Source organism: Onychostruthus taczanowskii, unplaced genomic scaffold (genome assembly GCF_017590055.1).
Source record: "Onychostruthus taczanowskii isolate IOZ18803 unplaced genomic scaffold, ASM1759005v1 scaffold195, whole genome shotgun sequence".
Classification (NCBI taxonomy): Eukaryota; Metazoa; Chordata; class Aves; order Passeriformes; family Passeridae; genus Onychostruthus; species Onychostruthus taczanowskii.
In genome coordinates, this window is record NW_024499184.1 from 75511 (window position 1) to 101939 (window position 26429).

Here is a 26429-nt window from a genome sequence, read left to right on the forward strand (position 1 = left end):
GCCCGGTGCGGCGGCGGCGCGGGTCAGGCCGGGTCCCGCCGGGCGGCGCGGGGCGGTGTGTGCAGAGCGCGGGGTCGGTCGGCTCCCGCCGTGCGCCCGCGCCGCTCCCGCACCTAAAATGGAAGTTGGTCCGGCGGGCGGGGCGGGGCGGGCGCGGGGCCGCCCCCGGCGTCAGCAGCCGCGACAAGGACGGGCGGGACCGGGGCGGGGCGGATGTCCCGGTGGGGTCTGTCCCGAGGACGGTGTGTTCCCCGCGTGCTCCATCCCGGTGGGATCTGCCCCAGCGGTGCATGTTCTCCAAACCGGGGTCTGCCCTCAGATGGGCTGCACCTCGGGGCCATGGCGCCGGGAGCAGACCCGGGGAGCAGACCGGCTCCTCCTCACGGTCCGGGTCTGCCCCGGCGTGGTGCAGCAAGGGGCTCTCCGGGACACCCCCGGAGTAGAGCCTCCTCCGGCCTGTCCCTCTGGAGCGGCGGGAAAACAGGTTACCCTGTCCAGGGCGGAACTTGCCCAGGAGCAAGATTCCATGGCAGGATGGGCTGCAGTACGTCCCTGGGAGTTTACCCCATTCCCTCTGGCTCTAGGGAGCAGGTGCTCATCCTCAGTGGTGGAGGGGCTCCCCTTCCCTGGGAGGCAAAGAAGTGACGCCGGGCCAGCCCCATGGCGTGTTCCGGGCTGCTCACCTGGGAGAAGTCCAGGTCCCCCGAAGGTGACAGTTTTCTGCCTCGTCCCTGGTCAGGCACCGGGAAGAACCCTGCTTGCTCCTGACTGCCAAACTCTTAGTGAGATAATGACAGAGGAAAGGAGCTGGGGATGGTTTTGGGTGGGACAGGTGATTCCTGGCGTAAATATGCACTAGGAGGCAGGGAGGATGTGATAACAGCCTGCGGATGGAGGTGTGAAGGAGGTGATCCTGATCTCGGTGGGGATTGCTGAAGGTGGTGCAGAAAGGTGTAATGAGGCGAAATTTGATGCATACAAAGGGCACATCTAGGGAGATGATCTAGGCTTGGGATCCCCAAACCCTCCCTGATGTTTGGTTTGTAAAACACACCATCCAACCAGCTGGAAACAGAGGGAGAGCTGGTCCACATCTCCCAGGGGGGAGAGGGTCTCTCCATCCCACAGCAGGCGAGTGAGACCTTCTCTCTGCATCCCTTCATCCTTGCTGTCACCCAAAACGAGCGAGCTGGGTCCCCTCTCAGCCTTGTGCCTCGAGTGAGAACAGCTCCCAGATTAGAAATAATTCCAATCTGCCCTCCCTTCCTCTTGGCCCACACAAGGAGGAAGGTGGGTGCAACCCCTGAGTCTCAGGGACAAGGAAGGAGAAGAGGTGCTCTCAAAATTCCTTCTGGGAGGAAGAGTCCTCTCTCACCTGACACCTCCCAAGAGGCAGTTCTCCCTCCGGGAAAAGGCATCAGAAACACCTTGCTCCTCCATCCCAGCACCAATGACACATCCTTTGAGGCCTTTGCCCGGGCAGTCGGGGCAGCAGGGTCTCGGAGGTTCCTGCATGGAGCCGGCACGGTCACACCCTCCCTCTGCCCTCTTCAAAGACTAAAGGTGCTCTTACAACGCTGGGGGAGTGCCTCCTGTCCCCAGGATGGAGCTGCACAGCGTTTACCCAGGCACTGGCCCTGCCCCAGCCCTGCCCTGACAGCTGGAACACCCGGCAGCGCATGCTTACTTTGGAAGGCAGGCTGGACCCTGATCCTCCAGCTTCAGCTCACTGTGCAGCAGATCACGCTCTTGTTTGACTGTAACTCCTGGGGCAGAGGAGCCTGTCCCACTGTGTTCTGGGAAGAAGAGAGATGTGTTCCTAGCATGGGAAAGTTTCCCCTCTTTTACAGTAATTGCTTGTAATAACATCTTGCACATCCCCTTTCATCCTACAGCTGATGCCTTTCCCAGATGAGACGCCCAGAAGTGCAGCTGCCACCGGAACAGAGCAAGACAATTTGTTTACAAGGCAGGCCCGTGCTCTCGGCGGCCGAGGGCAGGAGGAAGGGGAGGCTGCTGTCTCCGGGTCCACGCAGGCAGCTCAGGGGGATGGCCTGCATTGTTCCAGGTCAGGATAACACGGCCCTTCCGCAGCCCCTTTCCTATGGGAATCCCGACAGGTCGTTGTCCCTCCCTCACGAGGGGAAGTGCGGCACCAGGGGGGTGAAGCGACTCATGTCGGACGACAGCGCTGAAGGGGGAGAAGGAGGGAAGCGGGGCCTGAAGGAGCTTTGCAGCTCCACTTGGAAGATGCCAGGCCACAAAGCAAGCCCAGAGCCCACCCTGACACCTTCCCAGTGCAGCTCCATGTGCTTGGTGTTGTCCCTGCTTCCCACCAGCCTCCCACCGTGCTTGGGCTCTCCCATGCCCACAGACCATCCTGCTTTCAGCCTGGCTGCATCCTATCGTGCCCTCAGACTGTCAAATTCCTGGTACATCTTTGTACATGTGGCTGAAGCATGCACAGAAATCTCCTTCCCTCCCAGCCCCACAATGCAGTCTCTCCTTCCTCTCCTTTCCCAGTGCCTTTCCCAGCCTCAGATTTTGCCTTCATCCATCCCTTTTGCCACTGCACAGGGTCCAAGGTCCCTCTGGAGAGCAGGGACTCAGAGGCAGGTCCTGCCCTGCAACACAGGCAAAGGCGACATAGCTGAAAATGATCCTGGCTATGAGAACTGAGACGGGGATTTCCTTTCTCTTACAAAAACTGGCTCAGAAACTGCTGATTTCAGGGCTTGTGAGACACTGGAAAGACGAGATTTGTCCTGTGAGGAGGCCTCTCCTCCTATCAATAGCAGCAGGAGCCTGAACAGCCAGCACAGTTTAGGCCTTGCCTTCCTTCTGCAGTGAATCCCACCAGGAGATAAGCCCTGCTGGACATTCCCAACCCTCTGAGTCACCCAGGGTTGTGCCGAGCCACGAGCCAATGGCCAAGGACACCAGCTGTGCTGCAGGTCTGCAGCCTCTGAGCACCTGAATGTGGACAGAAGGATTCATGGTCTGACACGTTTTGCAGTGACAACTGCAATCCCATACTTTTTTCCAGGAAAATCTGGTAGCAGCAACGGAGTTTAGAGAGAGGGGTCAATGTGACAAAAGGCTGCCAGTAATTTTTCCACTCTCTGTTGTTTGGCTTTGGATACTAGTAAAAATGACACCATAAAAGGCCTCTTTTGTGTACCTACAATGGGAGTGGTCGCTCGCTTGCCAGTTCGAGTATCAGTAAATTTTAAGGGCAGACAAGGCCACTCGTTGAGGGGGGGGCAGCAGAGCTGCAGCTGTTGGGGTACAGTGGAGCGGGGGCTTTGCCTGACAGGGTTTAGTGCTGGAACATTAAAACCCCAGCACCCCAGCCCTGCTCGCTGGAATGTGGCTGCCCCCTGTCCCACTGTGGTCCCTGTCACAGGGCACGGCATGGCATCTGGATCCATGCACTCCCAGTGAGGTCAGGCTTTCCAGGCGACAGCTCCGATCATTGTAATTCCAAAGGACTGCAAGGGGTGGGGGAGGAAACATCTCTATTTTGCTTCTATTTTTATGAGCATATGATAGCACTTTGATATGAAATTACTTGTTTTGCTGCATCCCTTGGTATTCCGGGCTGGGCTCCAAGCCACCCGGGGGCAGTGACAGACTGCCAGTGACCTCAGAGGCCGCTGGCCCAGGCCTGGCACCAGCCACTTTCTTCCTTGGTTTGTGTCCATTTTGCAAAAACAGAAAAGAAAAACCACCCTCACATGTCCAACCAAATGAAAATCCCTCTGCAAGACCACATTTGAAGACTTTGTGGATTTAAACTCTATGGCGACATTCAGACTCCCTTCCTTCTGCAGCTCCTGAAACTTCCACCCACTTGGGTTGTTTGTAGGAACAGCCACTGTCTCCAGGCGATGTGGATGGATTACAATCTTTGTTCATGTATGTGGAGTGACTGACGCAGATGTTTGTACAATGGGTCCTTTATAAAGTGACAGAATACTTTCAAACTAAGTGGGCAGCATTGCTCGCTTGAAGGATGGCTTCCAAAGCACCATCAATCCTCCCCTTCAGGAGTTTGGGGCACAAAAACACCGTTCCTTACACGGGAGGTCACACGGGTGGACTGTGAAAATCCAAACCAAGGTGGATCACGGGGCTCTGAGCCCTTGAACCCAGAGCTGCTCCAGACGGCAGGCGCTACACACAGACCTCGTGTTCACCAGCGCCACCACTGCAGTGCCCACAAGCAGCCCTGGCCCGGCTGTCGTGTCCGTGGCCCGATGAGGATGAGGGAGGGATGAAGGTGGGATGAGGGGCAGCCCCTGCTGCCCCACAGGCGGTGGCCGCCCCCAGGCTGCCCTCAGCGCGGCCGCCATCACACGGCGAAACACGAGCGGCGCCTCCACCGCCTGGGCAGAGCAGGGGCACCGCGCCTGGGGGAGGGCTGCGGGAAGGGTCGGCTACAGCAGCCGGCTCTGCGCCGAGCACCGCTCCCGGTGCCCCCGGCGCCCCCGGCGCCGGGAATCCGCCTGGGGCGGAGGGGCCGGGGCCGGGGCCGGAGGACACCGGGACAGCGCGGGGACAGCGGGAGCTGTCCCGCGGCGCTGCCGGGACGGAAATGGGCACACGGGGCTCTGCAGACATCGCCACATCCCAGCCCCAAACCATTGGGACAGCCCGAGGGGGGCAGGCAGGCGCTGTGCCCGGAGTCCCCAGCAGGACGCTGTGTGTCCCTGCAGGACGGCCATGGCTTCTCCCACAGCCAGCCCGCAGCTGCTGTACCGCAGCACCCGCCTGCTGCGCACGGCCTTCCAGCACCTCCACCAGCAGCAGCAGCGAGCCGACGTCTTCTGCGATGTGGTCCTGTGGGCTGAAGGTGAGCGGGCAGCATCGCCAGGGGAGGGGCCGGCGCGTCTGGGGAGCTGCGGGCAGGGTCTCCGCACCCCCCTAGGAAAGAGTGGTGTGAGCAGGAGGGGCTGCAGGGCAGTAACAGCCGCCGTTGCTTTGCAGGCGAGGCAGTGGTGGCCCACTGCAGTGTTCTCTCCGTCTGCAGCCCCTTCTTCATGGAGCAGCTGGGCCGGGAGCTGCCCCCCCAGGGTTGCAGGGTGGTGCTGGAGCTGGCGGGGCTGAAGATTGGGGTGCTGCGCAAGCTGGTGCGCTTCTTCTACACTGCCGAGCTGGAGGTCACGCAGGAGGAGGTGCACGAGGTGCTGGCAGCCGCCCGCCGCCTCCGTGTCACCGAGCTCGAGTCACTGCAGCTCTGGGGAGGACGCCTGGTGAGACTGGGACCCCAGCGGCAGCTCGACCGCTCCTGCCTGCATTCCACTCAGGAAGTCTCCCCCGTGGTGGCACCTGACAGAGCTGAGCCTAGCAGTGCCAGCTCTGGGGTGTCCCCCCAAAAGCAGCCACAGTCTCTGGGGCACACGCACCCCAGCCCCATCGGGCGGATGAGGCTGCGGAAGGTGGAGCGCTGGGGGTGCTGGGAGGTGGTGCGGGACGTGCAGCCCCCCCCTGTCCCTTCACCAGTACCGGTGGGGGTGACAAAAGCACAGCCCCCCAAGGATGAGGATGCACGGGAGCAGGTGAGCAAGTCCTCCCCGCCCCAGCAGCCCCGCAGTGCAAAGGGGATGCAGCAGCGTGGGGACTCCCCTGTGTCCCTGCAGGGCTGCCAGCAGGCAGCACCCCCAGGGACCCCGGGAAGTGACACCACGGAAGAGGAGGTGGATGTGGGGACAGAGGAGCTGTTCCTGCCCCCTGGCACAGTGTGCCTCTGGCCCAATCCTTCATCTGAGTCAGAAGAGGAGGTGGATGTCCTCACCTAGGGGGGGCTGGCTCTGCCTCTCTCCCCACCAGTGCCTGCACCCCTTGGGCTGTGTGTCCTTGGAATAAAGGGCTGGAACTGTGCCGTGGAGTACTGAACTTTATTGGAGATTGGGGGAACAACGGGGTGTGCAGGGAGCCAGGGGTCTGGCAGTGGCAGAGCTGCAGCATCAGGGACGGGACTGGGGCTGGCAGGTGCCCCCCACTTGGTCTCGCCTCTTCATGGATGCTCATGCCACCTGCACCGGTCCTGGCTCGGCTGTGGAGAGAGGGAAGTCAGTTCCGTCCCATCCCATCCCGTCCCGTCCCGTCCCATCCCCGCTCACCTGGCCAACGCCTCTATGCCAAACTGCTCTTCAGGGCTTCCACCACGGTCTCTGGCTGGGGAAACTTCAGCTTGCGGGGGGGCCCCTTCCCGATACCGCTCCACAGCTCCACGGCTGTGGAGATAAGGGCGATTATGGCATCAGGAGTGCCGGGGAGCCCCCGCCGCCCCCCAGCCCAGCACTTACTGCTGCCGTCCTCCTTCACCAGGGACACCTCGAAGCTGTTCCTGCGCGGCGGCCGCGGGTTGATGGCCACGGGGAGGTGGGCCATGGCCCCGCGCAGGGCCGCGCTCACCGCCGCCGCGTTGCGCCCGAACACGCGTCAGCTCTTGCTGCGGGGACACGGCGGTCAGCGACCCGGGGGCACCCAGGGGGCTCGCACCACCCTCGGCACCTCGGCTGCTCACCAGTGCTCGATGACCACACGGGGGCCGATGTCGCCGGGGCCGCCCTCGTCTTTGGCCTGGGCCCGCGCCCTCTTCTGCGGGGCTCCCGCTGCCTCCGGTGCCTCGGCCGCCGCCGGCTGCTGGGCTCCGCGCTTCCTCCCGCGGGGAGCCATCCTGGGAGAGCCGAGGCGGTGGAGCCTACGCCGGAGCAGGAAGGGGGCTCCAGGAATGCCGCTCTGGGGTGAGAAGGGGTCTCAGGTAGCCTGCTGTGAAAGGTGGGTCCATATGGGGACACTGCTGTGGGAGAGGGCCAGGAAGGGCCAGTCCCCGGCGCTGCGCCATGGGGGGAAGCGAGGGAGCCGCGGGGATCCTGCAGTGGAGGGCGGGAAGCGGCTCCGCAGGGATCCCGGCGCGGTGTGCGGCTGGGGAGCGTAGGGAAGCGGGGCCCTGGGGAAGGGAGGGCACAGAGCGGGCCCTGCCGCGGCCGCGCCGCCTCCTACCTGCCGCTGGCCACGTGCCGGGAGCGCGCGCCGCCGGGGCAGCGGGGCCGGAAGGGGCGGGGCCGGGAAGGGCGCGGGAAGCCCCCGGTGGGCTCCGGTTCCGCCCGCGCCGCCCCAGCCAATCAGAGCGCGCGCTCCGCACGGGCGCCGCCCCCATACGCGGCCATACGGGACCGGGAACAGCGACACGGACTCGGAGACGGGACACAGGCACGGCACGGACCGTTTATTGTCAGCGATGGATGAGAGCGAGCGTTAACCGAGGCGGGGCCCTCCTACCGCCCTGCCCGCACGGGGCCGGGGGGCACCGCTGCTTTCCCGGCGCTCAGCCGGGACAAGTCCCCACGGAGAGCGGCTCCGGGCAGGGCTGGGCGGGCCCGCGGGGCCGCTGCCACCAGGCGGATGGTGACATAGTGATGGGCGACGGTACAGGGCAGCTTCTACTTGTCCTTCTTGGTCTCCTGAGGCGCAGCCGCCGGCACGGCTGGGGGCTCCTCAGGCCCCTCCTCCCGCGGCTTCGACTGCTTCTTGGCCTTCTGGTAGAGCTCGTTGAGGTTGAACTCCCGGATCACGTTCTCCTGTGGCCAAGAGGTAGTAGCATCAGCACCTCGTGCTCCCCCCTTCTTCCCAGGCACAGGCTGGGCAGGGGAACAGAGGGCTGGAGGGTCCCACGCACCTCAGAGAAGGTCCAGGACACAGCCCGGCCCTTCTTGTCGATCTGCGGTCGCCGCATGATCTCTGTCCCACCCTGGAAGAGGATGAGGGTGGGCAGCTGCTTGGTGAGAGGCGAGGTGCTGACCTTGTACCTGTGTGAGCACGAGCCAACAGTGACCCTCGGGCGGCCTGAGGGTCACAGGGACTGCCCCAGAGCGAGCCCTGCTTGCCCAGGCTGCGTTCCCCGCACCTGGTGCTGACGTCCGTGTACCGGCCAACATCCACCTTCCCAAACTGGAGTCCTGAGCAGTTGTACCTGGGCAGGATGGGGACACGAGGCTGTGAGGGACGCAGGGGACCACAGGCCCCCTCACCCACCAAGATTCCAGTGGGTGCCACTCACTTGAGAGAGAGGTCGGCGAAGATGGGGGCAAAGGACTGGCACTCGCTGGACCAGTTGGCAAAGAACTCAACAATCCATGTCACCCGCTTGTCCCTCTCCAGCTCCTCCTGCCACAGGGCATGGGCTTAGAGGGGGGTGGGCAGAGCCCCCCAGAAGCCCCAGGGCTGGGGAGATACTCACATCGATGGTCTTGTCACTGAAGTACTTGATGTATTCAGGGCCCATGTAAAGGGGTGGCTTGCAGGTCATCAGGAACACTGGAATGACAGCACCCTGAGCCCCCCAGTGCCACGAGGGCCTGGGACAGAGCTCCTCCACCCCAGAGCAGCGAGGGGGAGCCAGGACAAGGCGGATCTAGGGCAGGAAGACGTGCAGGCTCACCTATGCAGAGCGTGAGGTAGAGCAGCCCCATGCGGATGTCGAGGCGGAAGAACAGGATGGCGTTGGCCACTTTGCTGAACATGAAGATATTCCCGATGTGCTGCTCCACGGTGACTGTGATGTGGAGACAGGAATAAGGGATGGGGCCAGATGCCCCCAGAAGGCTGGGGGTAACTTCAGGGAGGGCTGGATGTGGTCCTCCAGACACCACCCCACTCAGCTCCTTGGAGGAGACCCCATAAGCAGCCCCAGCCCCCCAAGTCCCCCTGACTCACTGGAGCGCCGGTTCTTCATCATGACAATGGCGCTGAGGAACATGAGGATCTCCACCTCCCTCTGGCACAGAGAAGGGACAGCATGAGCTGCAAGTGCCCAGGACACCTTGGAGCCAGAGGGGCCTGTGGCCATGCCAGGCCCTACTGGCCCCAAGGCCCGGCCAGAGCCCTGAGCCCCCATCCCTGCCGGGGGAGAACAGCGAGCACAGGGGCCGCCCTGGGGCCATGGGCTCGACCAGAGCCTGGGGGGGCCTCTGGGCTGTAGGGCGACACCGCAGAGCAACGCCAGGGGCTACCGGGCATCTCCTCCCTCAGCCAGGCGGGGGTGCTGTGACAGCAGGAGGGGAGCCAAGCCAGGGCCGGGGGTGTGGTGACAGGCCCGGGGACAGCCCAGGGATGCGGGGAGAGGCCCGGGGACAGGCCGCGCCGCCTCACCCAGTCAAAGTCACACGGGTTGCCATCCTCCCGCTGCGAGGGCAGCCCACGGCAGAGCGGCGGGACCTTGCGCACGAGCAGGAAAGCGGCGGCGAGCAGCGCGGAGAGCGGGTAGTAGGGCTGGGCGAGCCATCGGCAGAGCCCGGGCAGCCCCCACAGCAGCGCCAGCAGCGGCGCCACCACCGCCATCTTCCCTCCGCCCCGCTCACTGCCGGGGGGCGGGGCCAACCCGCGCCGGCCAATGGCGAGCGGCGAGGCGGGCGCTCCCTTGCCCGCACTGGCCAATGAGAGGAGAGAGAGAAGCGGCCAATCAGAAGGCTGGGACGAGTCTCCCATAGCAACGGGAGGCAGGACGGTGTAGGGGCGGTGCTCGGCCAATGGCGGGGCGGGGCGGCCCCGCGCGGGGCACGCCGGGAATATGGAGAACTTCTCGGCGCTGTTCGGCGCGGCGGAGCCGCCGCCCGCCGCCGCCGCCGCGCTCGGATTCGGGCCCGCCAAGGCTCCCGGCGCCGGAGCCGCACCGCCGCCCGCTGCCTCGACCGCCGCGCCGCCACCGGGCGAGGACGCGGCCCGCAAGGCCGCCGCTGGCCCCTTCTACCTGCTGCGGGAGCTGCCAGGTGCGGGCGGGCCGCGGGGCGGGGCGGGTGCCGCGCTTGGCCAATCAGCGCGGCGGAACGCTGTCGCGAGGGGAACTGACGGCGCCGGGAGCCAATGAGGCCGCGGGGGCGGGGTCTCGCAACGCGCGGTCCGGTGGGGAAGTGGGCGGCGGGGGGGTCCCCGGGGCCGGGGTCCCGGTGCTCGGGGGGTGCAGGGGGTCCCGGAGCCTAGGCTCGGCCGGGGAGAGGGGTCTGCGGCGTCTTCGGGGCGTTTCGCCCTCCCCAACTCCTGCCGCGACCGCACAGGCACTACGGAGCTGACGGGCAGCACCAACCTGATCACACACTACAACCTGGAGCACGCCTACAACAAGTTCTGCGGGAAGAAGGTGAAGGAGAAGCTCAGCAACTTCCTCCCCGACCTGCCCGGCATGATCGACCTGCCCGGCTCCCACGACAGCAGCAGCCTGCGCTCGCTCATCGAGAAGCCGCCCATCTGCGGCAGCTCCTTCACCCCGCTCACGGGTGCCATGCTGACCGGATTCCGCCTGCACGCCGGCCCGGTGAGCCCCGGGGCCTGGAGCCGGGGGCGTGGGAGGCGCCCGGCGTGGCCTGACCAGCCCCTTTTCTCCACAGCTGCCTGAGCAGTGCCGGCTGATGCACATCCAGCCGCCTAAGAAGAAGAACAAGCACAAGCACAAACAGAGCCGCACGCAGGACCCCGTCCCCCCAGGTAAGGGTGCCACAGCCGCCCCCCTGCTCCCCTGCAGCACCGGCAGAGCATCGGCTCAGCCGGCGCTTCTGCTTCTCCAGAAACCCCCTCGGACTCCGACCACAAGAAGAAAAAGAAGAAAAAAGAGGAGGATCCAGAGCGGAAGAGGAAGAAGAAAGAGAAGAAGAAAAAGAAGGTGAGTGGCAAGGCTGGGGTCCACTGGGCCCCTGAGGGGCTCTGTGAGTGGCCATCCCCAAGGCACTGCTGCCCAGCAGCTCTCACAGGCTCTGTCTGTCCTTCCTCCACAGAACCGGCACAGCCCGGAGCACCCGGGGGTGGGCAGCTCCCAGGCCAGCAGCAGCTTACGGTGAGGCCACGCCGGTGACACCCTGGGGATCCCCCGGCCCATGGGAACAGCCCCGGCTGACCCCAGGGACACTGGGGCTGGCCTGACCCCCTGGCTAAGAGGACACCCCTGCAGCCCCCAGGACCAGGGGCACGGACTCCGTGGGTGCTGACCTTGGGCTTTTGTACCTGAAGAACCTGGACCATCAAAGCCTCTTTTCTAGTCACCTTTTAAAGTCTGCTCTGAGGAGGGGCTGGTGGCCGTGGCTGCTGTGACCCTCGGCTGTCACAGCGGAGCCCAAACCAAGGTGTCCCTGGAGCGTGCAGGGTGCCCTCCTTTGGATCCCAAACCTCACCAGCACCCACAACACCTTCCCTGGAGCCTCTTTTCCCGTGCCTGGAAAATCCTTACCTTCTGTGGGAGCAGAGTTTGCCTCAAGTCGGAGCCTCCCCAAAAGTGGGCCAGGCTCAGCTCTTACCAGACTCCCTTCTCTCTCTCCCTCGGGATGGGGGGGAAGGCTGAGACCCTGAGGATCAGGAGCCCTGGAGGGGTTGCTCCATCCCTGGACACCAAACAAAGCACACGCACGGCCCCGGGGTGGCTCATTAAATATCCTTTTATTCCTTGTTTTTAAAATGGCTGATAATAATAAAAAACCCTGGCGTGGCTGTGCGGGGCCACGGGAGCTATTGCCGTAGAGAAAGAGTCCGGTAGTGCCGGCAGGGCTTTGGGGACAGGGAGCACGGGGCTCCTTGGCTGCGGATTTTTTTGGCATGTGATGAGAAAATATTGCTTTCCGGGGATGCACCTGCCTCTTCCCCGAGCGAGCGGAAATAAAAACACCCCTGCGACAGCGACAAACCTCCTCGGAATCATTAACAGAAATAAAAAAAGGCAACAAAACCACCAACCCCCCAACCACAGCCCCTGGGGAAAGAGAACAAAGAGCAAAAACTGCGTGGGGGGGACGCTGGGGCCTTTGTGCCAGCTCGGGCTGGGGGTGTGGGGGTGCTGTCCCCACCCTGGGCCCCCCAAGGGGGCTGGAGGCTGCGGACACCATGGATCAGGGAGGGGAGTGTCCCAGGGTGGGTACCTGGCACCCCATGGCTCCCTTCAGGGAGGGAACAGTGGCACCTAGCACCTACCACAGCTCCTTCCATGGGTGCAGGAAGCAGCCCCACATCCCTCCTTTGGGGACAGGGACAAGGTGGGAGGGCCCAGGCCCTGAGCAGGGTAGTTTCTTCCTCTCTCTGGGTAAGATATATAATTTCTGCTTCTTTTTTTTTTCTTTTTTTTTAATATTTATATTTATATATATAGATATTTATATATACACACACCTGGTAACTCGGAAAGAGAAAAAAAATAGAATCCGTAACAATAATAATAAAAAAAAGTATTCTGGTTTAAAAACAATCCGTTCCTACCACGCCAGGCGAGCGGGTGATTGCACAAGGCCCACAAGTGGCTGGCGCAGCCGAGGCGGTGCCGGGGCTGCGGCCCCCCCGAGCCCTCCCCGAGCCCCCCGCGGGTGTGTGCAGCCCCCGTGGCCCGGGGGGCGCAGGGAGGAGCAGGGGGGACCCGCCCGGCTCTCCCGGGAGTCCACAAGTGTCTGGGCACGGCGGGTCCCTGGGGGCCGCCGGGGACGAGGGGAGGGGGCGGCGGCTCTGCCCCTCATACCGAGATCTCGTAGGTGGTGCCCCCCACACCCGAGACCTTCTTGACACCTCCGCGGGTGGGGCTGCTGAGGGGCACCGGCCCCGAGCCCGGTGGGGCCGAGCCCAGGCTCTTGGGCTGCCCGTTGGACTTGCTGTAGGCCGTTCTCATCTGCACCTCGTCCCTGCGGGAAGGAAGCACGGACATGGGGTCAGGAGGGGGAACAGGATGCTGGCAGCCAGCATTACCACAGCCCTGCCCGTCCCAGGGACCACCAGCACCCACTCCAGATTCTGAGGGGCCCATGGGGTGACTGAGGAGGTGTGGGGGGCACCAGCTCTGTTCTGGGAAGAGCAGGAAGATTTCTCTTGCTCTTCCCAGCATCTCTCCCCAGGGAAGGGTGTTCTGCTGCCCCAGGGGCTTGGAGGGGCACTGGGCAAGGGTCCCTCCACAGGCCACACACATCCCTGTGCCATCACAGTACTCACTTTGGTGCCAGTAAGGGCTGCAAGGCCACCTCCTCGGTCTCGGGGCCGCCGGCCTGAGAGGCTGTTTTTTGGCTGCTGTAAGACACGGATTTGCCCAGGTGGGGGGCGGCGGGCTGGTCGGGGGAGCCCAGCGAGCGCACCCGCAGCGCCGGCGGGGGCTCGGGCTTGCCGAAGCGGGGCAGGGCCGGGCGGGTGAGCGGGTTCTTGCCCAGGGGCGAGCGCTTCGAATCGTCCGAGGAGGAGCTGGTGCGGGGGGCGTTGCTGGAGCCCGGCGTCGACTGGATGCCCGAGTCCGCCAGCCCCGCGTCCTCCTCCCGGCCCGGGGCCGGCGGCTGCTGCAGCAGCTTCTCCCGCTCCTGGATGGAGGCCACGATGTGGCGGGAGAGATTGTCATAGCGCACGGGCGAGGGCTCGCGCGGCGCCGCGTGCTTGGGGGAGGCAGCGCTGGCGAAGCGGCCGTGCAGGTCGGTCTCTCGCTGCTGGGCGATGCGGGCCGACAGGAAGGGCGAGGTGTAGCCCACCGGCAGCTCGGGCTCCGGGCCCGCCTGCACCGACTCGAAGTCGGGGCTGTCGGAGGGCGTGAGCAGGCTGTCGTACGAGAGGCTGCCGTTGCGCGTCTGGTTCACCAGGCTCTTGTAGGAGGTGGAGGTGGTGCCCTCCGAGCGGATGGACTGCAGGTGGCCCGTCTCAAAGCCCGTGCCCTGGGCCGACTTGAGGCTGGAGGAGCGGGAGCCACTGGAGAGAGGGTCAAAGTGGAAGCTCTTGCCAAAGGTGGGCGAGCGGAAGCTCTCGGGTTCGAGGCTCGGCTCCGATCGGTAGCTGGGCTTGTGGCCGCTGTCACAAATGGAGTTGGGCTCCTTCAGGCTGTTCACTCGGCTCAGCTGAGGGGCAGAGGGGCAGCAGTTACCCACAGAATGACCACGGGGCCCCTGTGCAGCTCCCAATGCACGCCCTAAACAGTTCCCACACCAGGAACGGGGTGGCATCCCCTCGGGGATGGTCCCCTGCGCTGGGCTCGCCCTTACCTTGGCGCTGGTGGAGTGGGGCAGGGCCGCCGAGCTGCTGCTGCTGCTGTAACCGGGCCGGTACTTGTACATGGTGGGAGTCGGGGGGCTGTCCTTGCCTAGCAAGCTGCTGTCTGCGCCGGGAGAGAGGGGCACGCTCAGGGCGGCTGCGGGCAGGGAACACGCCGAGCCCCGCCTTCCCTGCCTCAGAACCGACTCCGAGCCTGGGGCACACAGACCAGGGACAGGGACGGGCTGCAGGGGAGGTGCGCCGGGGTGGGAGAGACAGACCGGGAGGAAGGGTTGTGCCCACAGCCACGTGTGGGGCTGGCACTTCCGTGCCCCTGCGGCAGCCCCGGCTGGGTGACACCCTGGGGGTGCACGGCACGGGGGTGTCAGGGAGCTCAATGGGAAGCACACACACCACAGCCCTCAGCGGGCAGCAGGACTGGGCAGCAGACCCCAGGCAGGGCCGGGAGAGCTGTGGGGTCTCCAGCTGCTGCAGAAAGCAGCTGCCACAGGCTCTGCCCATCACATCCCACCTCTGGCCAAGCCCACACGGAGCTGGCCACAGACGCTCTGTGCCGCTGAGCCAGGCCCGCCACCACTTCGCCTCCTCCGTCCTGGCAGCGCGGCGGCTGCAAGGCACAGCTCCTGGTGGCTCCAGACAGCGCCATGCTGGCTCGGCCTCCGGCAGGGCAAAGCTGACTGTGAGCATCCCCTGCAGGCTTCTCCAAGGGCAAGGGGCCACGTACACCAGCCCAGGAATGCCGACGTGCTCCAGGTCTGACCTACAGCCCTGGCTCCTGGCCTGCCTGGTGCAGCCCTGGGCTCCCCTCCCAGCGGCTGCCAGGGCCCTGGTGCCCTCCTTACCCTCAGTGGTGGCCAGGGTTAAGTGTGTCCTCAGGCCCGTGTAGCGGCTGAGGTCGGGCTTAGGTGGGGGTGGTGGCTCGGCGTCAGCAGACTGGCTCTCGGTCACCTCCAGGCTCCCCTTGGACTGCAGAGACAAAGTGCAGGCAGGGTCAGGAGGGGCCAAGGCCTCAGGCCCCTCGGGCTGGCAGGGCACAGACAGCGGCGCTGGGGGCTCCCGCTGCCTCCCGGGCCATCCAAAAGAACAGGGGGCAGTGCATGCCCCGGGTGGGTCCTGGAAGTGCCAAGGAGGGGGAACCTGCAGAGGGTGGGGAAGGATGGGAGCAATAAGGGCACTGGAGGGGGCAAAGCCTCATGTGGTCACTGCCACATGGGAGGGGGACAGTTTCCATCCCACGGGGACATAGAACAAGACAACACGGATTGGGACAGGGAACGTGACCAGGCTCACTCGGTTCTCTACTCACGGATGCAGGCTTGCACCCCTGGGCTCCGTGGAGGGCCCCAGCGCAGGCAGCGCTGGTCCCCACCTTCCTCACCTTTGTCCTTTTCAGCTCTGTCTGGATACCATTGTCCATGATCTTGACAGTGATCTGACCGTCCGACACCTCGGGCCGCAGGAATGGGGGTCTCACCAGCACTGTCTGCTCGGCCTTTGGGCGCCCGAGGTACCTGGGGAATTGGGGGTAGGCAGGTCACGGCCTGGAGCCCGGGATGGAGCAGTTTTTCCAGGGATGCAGAAGCCAGGCTCACCTGGGTGCCGGGGAGCTGCAGAGGACCCGGCTGACGTTCTTACAGCAACCGTTGGTGAAGGGGTTGACGCCCCCGCGGAACTTGCCCGTCACCTGTGGGACAAAGGAATGTCACAGCCAGCCACGCCAGCTCCCTCAGGACACCCCAGGACACCCTCAAGACCAGGACAGAGATACTCTGAGATCCAGCTCCTTTTCCCCCATGGATGCAGCTGCCCCCTCAGTGACCCTGTGCTCTACCTCCCCAGCTCAGGGGCCTCCCCCATCTTTAATCCAGCCCATCCACACCCATACTCTCCCGGGAAATCCCAAAATGTATCTATCCATAGGTGGCCTGGCCAGGCTGGCAGTCCCCCCACAGCCCCTCGGACGTACCTGTTCGTTGGTAGTGCGGCCCCTGGCCACGAGCACCACATGGAAGCCTGTCAGGCCAGCGACGGGAATGAAGAAGAGCCCAGCCACGCACATCACCACCATCCTGCCGCAGCCAGCTAAGGAGCAGCCACAGCCCCGCTCGGCACCGCGCCGCCCCCAGACCCCACCACGCCCTGCCCACTCCCAGTGCCCAGGAGGATACGTGACGGCCATGCGGACACCGGAGAGCTCCTCCACCTGGTACAGGACGTAGAGCAGCCCGAAGCCGAAGACGCCCATGATGTGCGTGGTGAGCGACAGCAGGAAGAGGAAGAAGTAGCGGTAGTTGCGCCGCCCGATGCAGTTGTTGACCCAGGGGCAGTGGTGGTCGAACTCCTGCCGGGGATGGGGCTCGGTGAGGGGGTGCTCGGGGGGCTCCCTGCCCCGCGGGGGGCTGGCGGAGGCCCCGGCAGCTGCTCACCTCCACGCAGTTGTCGCAGACGCTGCAGTGGGAGCAGCGCGGCGGGCGGTAGAAGCGGCAGGTCGCGCACCACTTCATGCGCACCTGGATGCCCTTGATCTCCACCGTCTTGTACAGCGGGGCCCGGAAATCGTCCTCTTTGTCCTCGTCCTCCTCAGCTGATGGGGACACCCCGGCATGGCGTCAGGGCCCAGCTACGACAGGCTTCTGCCTGCCCAAGCCGAATGCTCCCAGCATCACCTTCCTGTCACCTGGCACAGGGACAGCCAGGGACCCCCAAACACAGGCCAGGGGAGGCTCTCCCAGGCCCTGCTCCAGAATCCTGACACTACCTGAGCCCCAGGGACCCAACCTGGGATGCTGAACCCAGAGCTGCCATCCCTGTAGCGCTTGTCACTGCCTGATCCCACTGGGCAGGGTGAGGAAGGCTCCTTGCCAGCCTTTTGGGACCCAGAAATCCCCTTTACCTCGGAGGAAGGGTGCAAGGAGGCAGCTCTTCCCAGCCAGAGCCAGACTCACCTCGTGGGAATATGCCCGGGTCCATGAAGGTGGCCATGCTGAAGTTGGCCAGCACGAAGAGGAAGACGACGGCATTGTAGGCGGGGATGATGGGGGACACGTAGAGACTGAGCCCCGGGCACCTGTGGGCACAGCAGCCGTGAGACCCTCGGACCCTCCTCACTTGTGTCACTCCCGCCGCCTCCCAGCAGCGCATCCACACCCACACTGCAGCCACTTCTACAGCACAGCCTGACCCCGGCCTGGGGAGCACCTGGGGACCACAGTGGGACGTGCTCCAGGCATCCTTCAGGGAGCAAAATTCCCCTTCGGGACCCCACTGGAGGGCCCCACAGAGCAGTGGTGCTGGGAACAGGGAAAACCAGGCCAATGGCATGGGGGGCACCCAGGGGACCTGCCAGAAAGCAGGATGTCGTCCTCCCTGTGCCCCACCAGCTGCTCGGGGGCAGAGGGGACCCTGTGAGGGGACATGAAATCAGCACCAGCTCCGGTGCCTCCAGAGCCACTCATGCTCCTCACATCCCACGGACAGCTCCAGCAGGACATGGGGACCCCAGCCAGCACCCCAGCCAGCTCCTCCAAAAAAGCCATGGGAGCACAGTGAGGGAATCACCCTGCTCCCTCCTGCCCCAGCGGGCAGGCTCAGGAGAGTGGGCTTCCCCCTTGCAGGCGCCAGCGTAATTCCCTAATCTGCTTTGCTGCTGGGATTTAATCCCACAGATCTAGGGCAGCATCTGTCCCTCTCTTCCCCCCACCGGGCTAAGTGCCGATGGATTTAGGTGGCCAGGGCAGAGTGGGGCTGGGCAGGCAGGGTGACATATGGTGCCAGCACCGTAATCCCCACAGGTTGGGGTGAAGGGGCAGGCGCTGGCCCCGTCCCCTCCTCCACCACCACCCACAGAGACGGGTCCCATCGCCAGGCGAGGCAGCCCCGTCCTGTCACAGCAGCTCCCAGAGCCATGCCAAGGCTCCAGCTGGTGCAAGGCTCTGTCCCAGTTCAGGGCCCTGAGGAGGGCAGGGGGCACCCCCGGGTGAGGAGCAGCAGCTGTGCCAGGGGGAAGTGCCCCGGCAGGGCAGGAGAAGTGGGCACACCCTTCCAGCACACACCTGGCAGCACAGAGGGCAAGGTGCTCCCAGCACCGGGCATTGCTCTGTGCCCCAGGGAGAGTGGGAATCATCAGTGGGATCTGCTCTCACAGGCCAAGGCTGAGGCTGCCCCCATCCAGGCACAGGGATGAGAGAGCAGGAGGGCAGACTTTTGGTTGCTGGGCATTCCTGGCAAGGAGGACAGCATGGCCAAGCCAGCCAGCACACTCATCTTCTTCCTCCTCCTCCTCCTCTCTGGCCCCCCCAGGCCCCACACACCACACCACGCTTCTCCTGCAGACCACCTTCCCCACAGCCTCTTCCCCCTCGTTCCTGAGGAGCTGCCCTGCTGGGCACCCTGGGCGCTGCCTCCTTGCTCCGTATCGGGATGGCATCTCCCGGGATGGCATCTCCTAGGATGGCATCTTGGCATCTCCTGGCCCAGCCCCCCGAGCTCTGCCCCGGGCTGGGGAGCGGCTCCTCCAGCGGCACCACCAGCCATGCCGGCCCTGCCGCCTCCGCTGGAAGCCAGCCAGGCGGATTCTCTGCAGCTGGGACAGGCTGGAGAGGAGGAGTCCTCTCCAATCTGTGCCCCAAAACCCTTGGAGATCAGTGCTGGAGGCACAGGACCTATGTGGCAGTGGCAGGCCACAACCCGAGCAAGAGACGAATCACGGAGTCATGGAATCACAGAGTTGTTCAGGTTGGAAAAACCCTCCAAGATCAATTCCAACTGCTTCCCCAGCACTGTCAGGGCCACCACTGAACCATGTCCCCAAGTGCCACAGCCACATGTATTCTGGTGACTCCACCACTGCCCTGGGCTGAACAACCCTTTCCATGAGGAAATTTTCCCTAACATCCAAACGAAACCTCTCCTGGCACCACCTGAGGCCGCTTCCCCTTGTCCCATCACTTGTTCCTTGGAAGAAGAGCCCAACCTCACGTGGCCACACCCTCCTCTGAGGGGGTTGTAGAGAGTGAGGACACAGGAGAACCAAGGACCCCATGTCCCTGAGCTGAACTCCTACTCCACTTCAGAGAAGCCTCCTGGCTCTGCTCTCTGCTGGACTCCAACTCTCCAGGGGGCTCCGAGGAGCCCTAAAAGCAGGAAATGCCCTTCCAGAAACCCTGTGGAAGGAGCTCCTCTTTCCAGGAAAGGAAATCCCAGCCCAAACCTTTGCTTGAAAGAGATGGAGGGGAGCCAGGAAGACCCATGCTCGGGCACTCATCCCACACAGGGAGCAGCCAACAGCGCAGCTGAGCCAAGCACGGGGCCTGGATCCTGAGACAGAGCCCAGGGAGGCAGGGAAGGATCCAGCTGCCTCGGAAAGCTCTGGGGCACACAGGGAGGCAAAGACCAGGGGAAGGGAACATCTCTGTGCTGTCCCAGCAACCAGCCCTTCCTGGAGGGACACACAGCTCTCAGGGCAGGACAGTGCCCAGCAGGTCCCTGGGCTCAGACACACTGACAAGACCCCCTGGGTGGGATTCACGGGCCAGGGCAAGCACAACACCCTCCCTAGGGAACACCAGAACGTGCTGCCTTCCTGGCTCCCTCACACGCAGGGACCCTGTGTCATGGGAACCCCCTCAGAGCCAGACCACCCGGTGACACCATGCTGGTGACCCCCAAACCAGGGAGTCACCTCCTGGGACCATCCCCACCCGCTGGAGGGATCAGGGCCCTCCGCAGGGAGCAAAGGTGCTGCCCATCCCTGAGGGAGCCTCCTTATCAGGAGAGTGATGTGTTCCTGCCTTTTGCTCTCCTGAACAGAGAGTGTGGGGCTGCAGGCGCTGCCTCGAGCCCAGGGCACACGGGGCAGGAGGAGCAGGAGCAGGGAGGCTCCTCACCATCACCAGCCACGCAGGTCCCGCAGCACCCATCGGGTTTCCCCTCAGGATCGGGATGCAACACGCTCATGGCCAGAGGAGCTGTTGGGACTTGTCCCTGGCAGCACATGAGAGGACTTGGGGAACCTCGGGCACCATGAGTCACAGCGGGATGAGACGGGCTTTTTGCTACCAGTCACGCCCGGAGAAGCCTGTCCCTCCCTGCTGGCATCCCTTCCCCAGCCCCTCAGCCCCTGCAGTCTCTCAGGCACAGCCTCCCTGCCTGTTCCCTGGGCTCTGACCCACGGGCTCTCCAGCTCTCCGAAAGCCTTGGCACAATCGCAATTCCTGCTCACCCTGACCCTCACACAAGTTTGGATCTGATTGGGAGCGGGCATGGCACTGTGTCCCAGTGGCACTGCCGGCCCCAGGGAGGGGACAGGGAACCTGAGAGCCAATTGCACCAGAAGCTGGGACCAGCCAGTGGGGAGATGCAGGAATGGACAAATGGTTCCCAAGGGGCAATTTCTATCCTAAATCAGCACCTGTCTGAAAGCCCAGCAAGGCTGGGACCCCCACTCATCCCAGGGGGAAGCAGGAACATCCCCTCTCCTGCTGCCCCTCCCTCCAGGGCAACAAGCCTCATGGCCATGTGCACAGCAGCAGCTCCTAATTAAATTAATCAATTAAAGAGAGTTCTTGGCCCAGAGATACAAATCCTGGATGGACCAAAAGGCATCCAGTGGATGGCCTGGAAGCAGTACAACTGGAGCCTTAAGAGCCATGCAGACCCCTGGCTGCTCCCTCTTTTGGGGAGGTCTCCCAGAGCCCGCCCTCACAGCTTCCATTGCACTTCCCAAAGAACCAGCCTTAGGCAGGATGCTGACAGGGGCAAGGGGGTCAGCAGCCAGTTTGCTGCTGACCAGGCAGGGAAGGAGCACAGTGGCCCCCAGGACCACGCAGGAGGCAAACCTCGAGCCCCACGTCCCTGCCAACCTGCTCCAGCACCAGGCAGACGCTGTCCCAAAGGACCCATCCCGCGGGGAGCAGCGCGGCTCCCTCACTGCCGAGCCCGTGTCAACGCCGTGCCCGGGGATTTATGGGATGTTCTGGAGTCGGATAAACAACATCGCTGACCTGCAATTACAGCGACCTGCCCAGGTGCTCCTGCCCCGGCCAAACCTGCTCCACGGCGCCGGCTCCGGCGCTGCCTCTCACCGCTGATAAGCGGCTGCTCGCGGCACTGCTGGCACCCAGGGCTGGGATGGGCTCGGGGTCCAGCTGTCCGGCAGCCACTGTGCCAAAACAGAGCCAGCCTGTCCCCTAAGGTCACACACGGGGTGGCACACGCAGCTTGGAGGGCACGGCCCGTTCCCTCTGCTTCTCCTTCATCCCCTGGCACAGGAGCAAGAGTCAGCGACTTCCACAGGCATCTGGCAGCCTGGAGCAGCCAAACCCCGAGCCTGGGAGCCTGGTGACCGCTCGGTGTCCCAGCAGGGGACAGCCACACGTTGCTGAGTGACACCACCAGCTGCGCCGGGCGCTGGACGGGGCGAACCAACCCCGCTCCCCTCTTTGGTTGTCAAGATCCCCTGTCCCTGCCCAGTGGCTGCCAAAGCCACGGTGACCTTCCCGGCACCAATGGCTCCTTCCCAGGGAGTGGCAGCGGCCATGGCACCTGTCCCTTTGGCCTCCCGCAGCTCCAGCTGACTCCTGTGGCCCCAGCAACAGCGAGTGGGAGAGGCTCCCTGAAGCAGAGGGTGCAGGTCCTTCCCGCACCCTGCCAGGACCCCAAACACATCCCTGCTGAGACCCCGGGGATGCCCTGCAGGATCTGGTAGCCATTCCAGCTGCCATGCTCTGGCTTTCCTGCCTGGCACACTGTGCCATGGTGCCAGCCCAGCTGAATCACTCTCTGCCAGGCTCCCTCAGCACCTCAGAGGTTCTGCTCCCCGGCCTGTCACCCCCCTGAGCACTGAGGCACATGTCACCAGGCAGGAAAGAGCAAGAGCCCAGGGATGTCACCACACTTCTCTAGCACCCAGCACCACTTCCCAGCCCAGTGGGCCCCCCAAGGCCTCTGTGACCTGCTGGCCATTTCCCTCTCCAGGGACATGGAACCCTCGTTGCCCCAGGGCAGGGGACAGAACACAGCAAGTGATCTGCACAGGGGTCAGAGTTCTCCTCCCTGAACTTTCCTTTGTGGCTCACAAATCGATTACGAAACTAAAAATAACACGTGTCCTGCCCCAGCCCACCAATCCACCTCGGCTGGCTCCAAAGGAGAAAGTGATCCATGCGTTTTCCACCCACAGGTCACAAACCAGTTCCCAACCCAGCTGACCTGGAGGAGCAGTGCCTCACCAGGACTGCCACATGCAGCTTCCCCTGGGAAAACTCATGGAGTAAATGGCTCCCGCTGTGGCTGCAGCACCCAGAGCACAGTATCCCCCTTCCCTCTGGGAGGAAATCCCAGCTCCTGTTCCCTGTCCTCGCTGGCCCTCCCCACTCTGGCCCAGCAGCTGGGACTCACGTGAAGGCGAAGAAGAGGGTGGTGGCTCCCACTAGGAAGATGGCAGCGGCGGAGACCGGGACGTACTTGCTGGGTTTGAATCTCTTTCCAGAGGCTGCTGGCATGTTGGAGCTGTGGTGGGGGGTCCGCCCCGCAGCATAGCCCAGGCCCCAGGGGACTCAGAGCAGGATGAGAAGGGGAGGGGGACAGGGGCTGACCCCTACCCTGCCCCCACGCCTGCTCCTGGGGTGAGCTCCGACCAGGGCGGACAGTCCGGAGAAGGGTCTGGAGCAGGAGGCCCAGGAGAGGAGCCCACTCTAAGCTCTGCCCTGTGAGAGCTCACGGGCACAGGGAAGAAGGGTTAAAAACATTAAAAATTCACAACAGAGAAGGGAACTTGGGTTCAGGACAACCGTTGGAGTGGGAATGCTGAGACCCCTTCCAAGCCTCAGTCCAGGCAGCAGTCCACAGGGAGCAGGACTCCCACAGGCAGGCTCTGAAGGGAGGGAATTCCCCAGCCTCGGGCAGGGTGCTTCCCACCCAGCCAGCACCCCGAGAAGAGCACAGGATCAGCAAACTGCTTGCAAAAAAGCCACTCCGGGAGCCTCAGGGCAGCCACTTCTCCTTTTTAATCCGCCTCTGCTGTGCTGCTGCCCCCGGTGCTGCACGGGAGGAGGGGGTGGTCTCCAAGCAATCCCAGCTTCCTCACGGAGCTGCCTCCTCCTCCTCCCCTCGCTGGAAGGGTCACAGAAACACTCTCCCTGATTTCACCGGGATCTGGGGCTGGCTGGCGGTGGCCGTTTAATTTTATTTATTTCTCTCTTGTCTGTTAAAGCCGAGGAACAGCTGGTGCAAGGTTGAGCTGTAAATCCTTTTTTTCGAGGGGGGCGGCGGGGAAGGTCTGGCGGATTGTGGGTTTTCCTACTTGCTCCTTTCTCCTGATCCCCCAGGCCCTTCCATGGGCTCAGTATCCACTTGGCGGTTGGGGAGCGACAGGAATTTCATTAAATCTTCTCTGCAGCAACCATTTCCCAGCAGGTGAACGGGAAGGGGGTGTTCAGGGAGTGCCTTTACAACCCCCACAGACACCAAAGGGTGGAAGTGGTGCTGAGCAGCTCTGTCTCACCCATGGCCTGGGCGGTGTGGGGAGAAACCTCAGTTTGTTCCAAACAGCTCCATTTTCCCCTTCCCTTTCCTTGGTTAAAATCCTTCTTCATTCATCCATCCGTCCGTCTTTTAAAAAAAACTACATAAAACCATTAAAACTCGAGGTCTGGTGTGCCACAGCTCACCTGGAAAAAACAGCAACAGAAATTAGCATGGCAAGAAAAGGGATGGAGCCGGCTGTCATTAGCCACAGCAGGCTGGCCACGGCGTCTCCCGTCCCAGCCCAGGGGCACTGGCTGCTGCAGGAACTCCAGGCCACCCCCTCTACCACCCTGAGCCCTGGAAGGACTGGAGGGACACCATGAATTCCTTCCTGCAGCTCCGGCTCAAATCCCAGAACCAGCGAGTGCTGGCTCCCTGAGGGGCAGGGGCTGAGCAGAGACTCCAGGACTTAACACAAGGGTGAAGACCACAGGAGGAAAAAACATCCAGGAATCTCACCCCCTTCCCTGGAGGGCAGGAGACAGGGGAGGCACACGGAAAACATCAATCCCATGATTGTAAGTGGCCTTTGCAGCTCTGGATTCATCAGGAACTGCAGTGCCAGCACAAGGAAGAGTGGATTTGAAATGACAGAGCTCAGGGCTGGATGGGATATTGGGAAGAAATTCTTCCCTGTGAGGCCCTGGCACAAGATGCCCAGAGGAGCTGTGGATGCCACATTCCTGGAAGTGTCCAAGGCCAGGCTGGATGGGGCTTGGAGCAAACTGGGGTAGTGGAAGGTGTCGCTGCCCACGGCCCTGCCCTGCCCCAAGCAGCCACAAGCCCATCATCCATCATATCCCACCACTTCCTGCTGCTACAGCCACCACTCCTCACCTTGTCACCGTCTGTCACCACCCTCCCCTTGCTGCCTCCATGGCACTGCAGGTCCAAGCGCAGCCTACAGCTCACTCCTTTCTCCCTTCCAGCTTTCTCTGCCTCCCCAATTTCTCCTTGGGGGTGGGCAGGGAACTCTCTAGCGCTGACTAACCACGAGTGAAGGTTGGGAGAGCTGTGGCACCCAATTAAAGGCAGCTTTAATGACAAGGATGTGTTACCACCAAGTGGGTTCAGCCCCAGCTCACGGCCACTCCGCCTGACTCACCCAGGAACAGCTCCTGCCACTCGGCCTCTGCAGGACCAAACCTCAACTTCCCAGCCCAAGGCTTCCCTGCCCTTGGGACTGAGAGGGAATGTGGGGCCAATGCTCTGCCCGGCAGGGAATGTGCAGGATCCACCTGGCAGCAGCTCCTGAGCGGGGCCAACCGAACAGTAACACCAGGGAAAGTTGTTTTCCGTAGCAAGGACAGAGTTCCCTGGAGAGCAGCAGTTTCCCAGCCCTGCTCTGCCTGTTCGGGGAAGAGCCCAACACCCCACAGAGCCGAGCCCAACAGCAATTCCAGGGATGGGCTATCGGAAGTCCAGGCCTGACATCAGGGCTGATTGCTTTAGCAGGAGCAATGTGCTCCCAGAGCAGCCGGCCCTTTGAACGCTCCGCCATGGAGGCACGGCCACACCTCGGGTTCAAACAGACGCTGCCAGGCAGAAGGAGCTGTTCCCTGATAATTCCTCCTCTGGAGATCCCCACCCTGCCCTCGCAGGGCGCCGTGGGCATGCGCCTCGCGGCTCCGCTCTGCCCCAGCCCTCCCAAGCCAGAGATCCAGGAGCTCCAGCCCTTCCACAGGCTCCCTGCAGAGCGTGCCAGAGCCAGCTCCCCATGGAATCAGCTACCCATGGGACAGGCTCATGAGCAGGGGGAGAGCCCCAGGGCTGTCATAAGTGACACCCCAGCGAGAAGCAATGGAAATGCGTCCCTGCTCCAGCTGCCTGTGCCCGGAATAACTCCACAATTCATCAAACAGGAGGCTGCTGAGCCCATCCCGGTTCCCAGAGCCACCACACTGCTCCTGGGAATGCTTTCCTGATCCCCCTGGCATGCTGAGACCCCGCAGGACCCCCAGCCCTGCTGCAGAGCCTGGAGAAAAAGCTGTGAAAGTGTGGGATCTCTGCTCTGCAGTCCTTAAGGGGTGCAGGAGAAACACAAGGAAAATCCACCCCAAATTCCCACAGATTACACTAATTCAGGCCCCAATTTTCCCAAACAAACATATTCTTTTCCAGCCCTCCCCTTTCCCAGCCCTACAACCTGCCCACCTCCAGTCAGCCGACCCTTCCTTTCCCTCCACCTTTGTCCCAAATCCTCTGTCTCACTGGCCACTCTGTCCCTATCCATAAAGTCCACTCACAGACTTCCCTGCTCCAAAGACCCCCAACTCATCTTGCTTACCTGTGGCCTACATGGGCTCTGCTCTTGCCTCCCATTCCCTTCTGCTCTTGCCTCCCATTCCTTTCCCTCTGCCAATTCCAGCCCAGCAACTCCTCCTCTCCTGCTGCTCCTCCAGACCTGCCCTGCTCCTTCCTCCCCCAGCGCCTGTGTCACTGCTCACTCCCCCTTCCCTCTCCCTCAGAAATTCCACCTGGTTTTCCCATCCCAGCACCTCCTTTTTGGAGCACTTTCCCAGTTCCCGCTCTGCTCAGCCACTTCTGGAGCAGTCATCTCCACTCTCCAGGCTTTCCCTCCACTCATACAGGGGAGCTGCTCCTGTTTCCTTCATCTCCATTTCTGGGGATTTCTTTTAATTCCAAATTCCCTCCCTCGGGATATCTGCAAGCATGACTGCTGCCACCTTCCATTTCTCTGAGCCTGCATCTCCTTTTCTTGGTTCAAGGCCTTGTAAAGCCTCACTAATTTCCTCCCTTTACTCCCTGCCATCCCTGTGCTCCTCCTTCCCACTCCACTCTGCTCATCTGCTCCAGCCCCTCTCCAGCCTTCCCACACGTAGCCAGGTGCTCCATGCCTTGTCCCTTCTGGAGCAAGAGGCGCTCCCCACATCTACTGGGATGGGGACACA

General features: G+C 63.0%; 5 protein-coding genes across 6 annotated transcripts in view; 1 reads left to right on the plus strand and 4 right to left on the minus strand.

The window, feature by feature from the left end:
• Positions 1 to 1708, minus strand: part of CTNND1 (catenin delta 1) — a 28936-nt gene extending 27228 nt beyond the window's left edge. Inside the window, exon 1 of the mRNA XM_041402176.1 lies at positions 1688 to 1708. The gene's annotated coding sequence lies outside the window, so the exon portion shown is untranslated. The remainder of the gene's footprint in view (positions 1 to 1687) is intronic.
• Positions 1709 to 5879: 4171 nt separating this feature from the next.
• Positions 5880 to 7148, minus strand: SELENOH (selenoprotein H). Of its 2 annotated transcripts, none has more exons than XM_041402281.1 (5): positions 7012 to 7148; positions 6533 to 6777; positions 6312 to 6457; positions 6126 to 6239; positions 5880 to 6058 (listed from the first exon to the last, which is right to left on the minus strand). In XM_041402281.1, the coding sequence occupies exons 2-4, from the start codon at positions 6682 to 6684 to the stop codon at positions 6139 to 6141; spliced, it is 399 nt and encodes a 132-aa protein (XP_041258215.1). In that variant the 5' UTR covers positions 6685 to 6777; positions 7012 to 7148; the 3' UTR covers positions 5880 to 6058; positions 6126 to 6138. The 2 variants fall into 2 exon arrangements, with proteins under 2 accessions (XP_041258215.1, XP_041258216.1); XM_041402282.1 differs by having other exon boundaries at positions 6533 to 6747; positions 7012 to 7130.
• A 68-nt stretch (positions 7149 to 7216) lies between these two features.
• On the minus strand, positions 7217 to 9516 carry TMX2 (thioredoxin related transmembrane protein 2). Its single transcript, XM_041402276.1, has 8 exons — positions 9160 to 9516; positions 8725 to 8785; positions 8450 to 8563; positions 8249 to 8325; positions 8069 to 8175; positions 7916 to 7981; positions 7688 to 7817; positions 7217 to 7589 (listed from the first exon to the last, which is right to left on the minus strand). The coding sequence occupies exons 1-8, from the start codon at positions 9493 to 9495 to the stop codon at positions 7452 to 7454; spliced, it is 1029 nt and encodes a 342-aa protein (XP_041258210.1). The 5' UTR covers positions 9496 to 9516; the 3' UTR covers positions 7217 to 7451.
• MED19 (mediator complex subunit 19) lies at positions 9512 to 11674 on the plus strand. The gene is made up of 5 exons (XM_041402279.1): positions 9512 to 9776; positions 10062 to 10318; positions 10392 to 10488; positions 10569 to 10663; positions 10776 to 11674. The coding sequence occupies exons 1-5, from the start codon at positions 9578 to 9580 to the stop codon at positions 10836 to 10838; spliced, it is 711 nt and encodes a 236-aa protein (XP_041258213.1). The 5' UTR covers positions 9512 to 9577; the 3' UTR covers positions 10839 to 11674.
• Positions 11412 to 25915, minus strand: ZDHHC5 (zinc finger DHHC-type palmitoyltransferase 5). The gene is made up of 12 exons (XM_041402274.1): positions 25805 to 25915; positions 22390 to 23660; positions 16938 to 17059; positions 16419 to 16576; positions 16161 to 16333; positions 15959 to 16061; positions 15585 to 15676; positions 15371 to 15503; positions 14835 to 14958; positions 13983 to 14095; positions 12958 to 13838; positions 11412 to 12653 (listed from the first exon to the last, which is right to left on the minus strand). The coding sequence occupies exons 2-12, from the start codon at positions 22491 to 22493 to the stop codon at positions 12488 to 12490; spliced, it is 2169 nt and encodes a 722-aa protein (XP_041258208.1). The 5' UTR covers positions 22494 to 23660; positions 25805 to 25915; the 3' UTR covers positions 11412 to 12487.
• Positions 25916 to 26429: the final 514 nt, after the last annotated feature.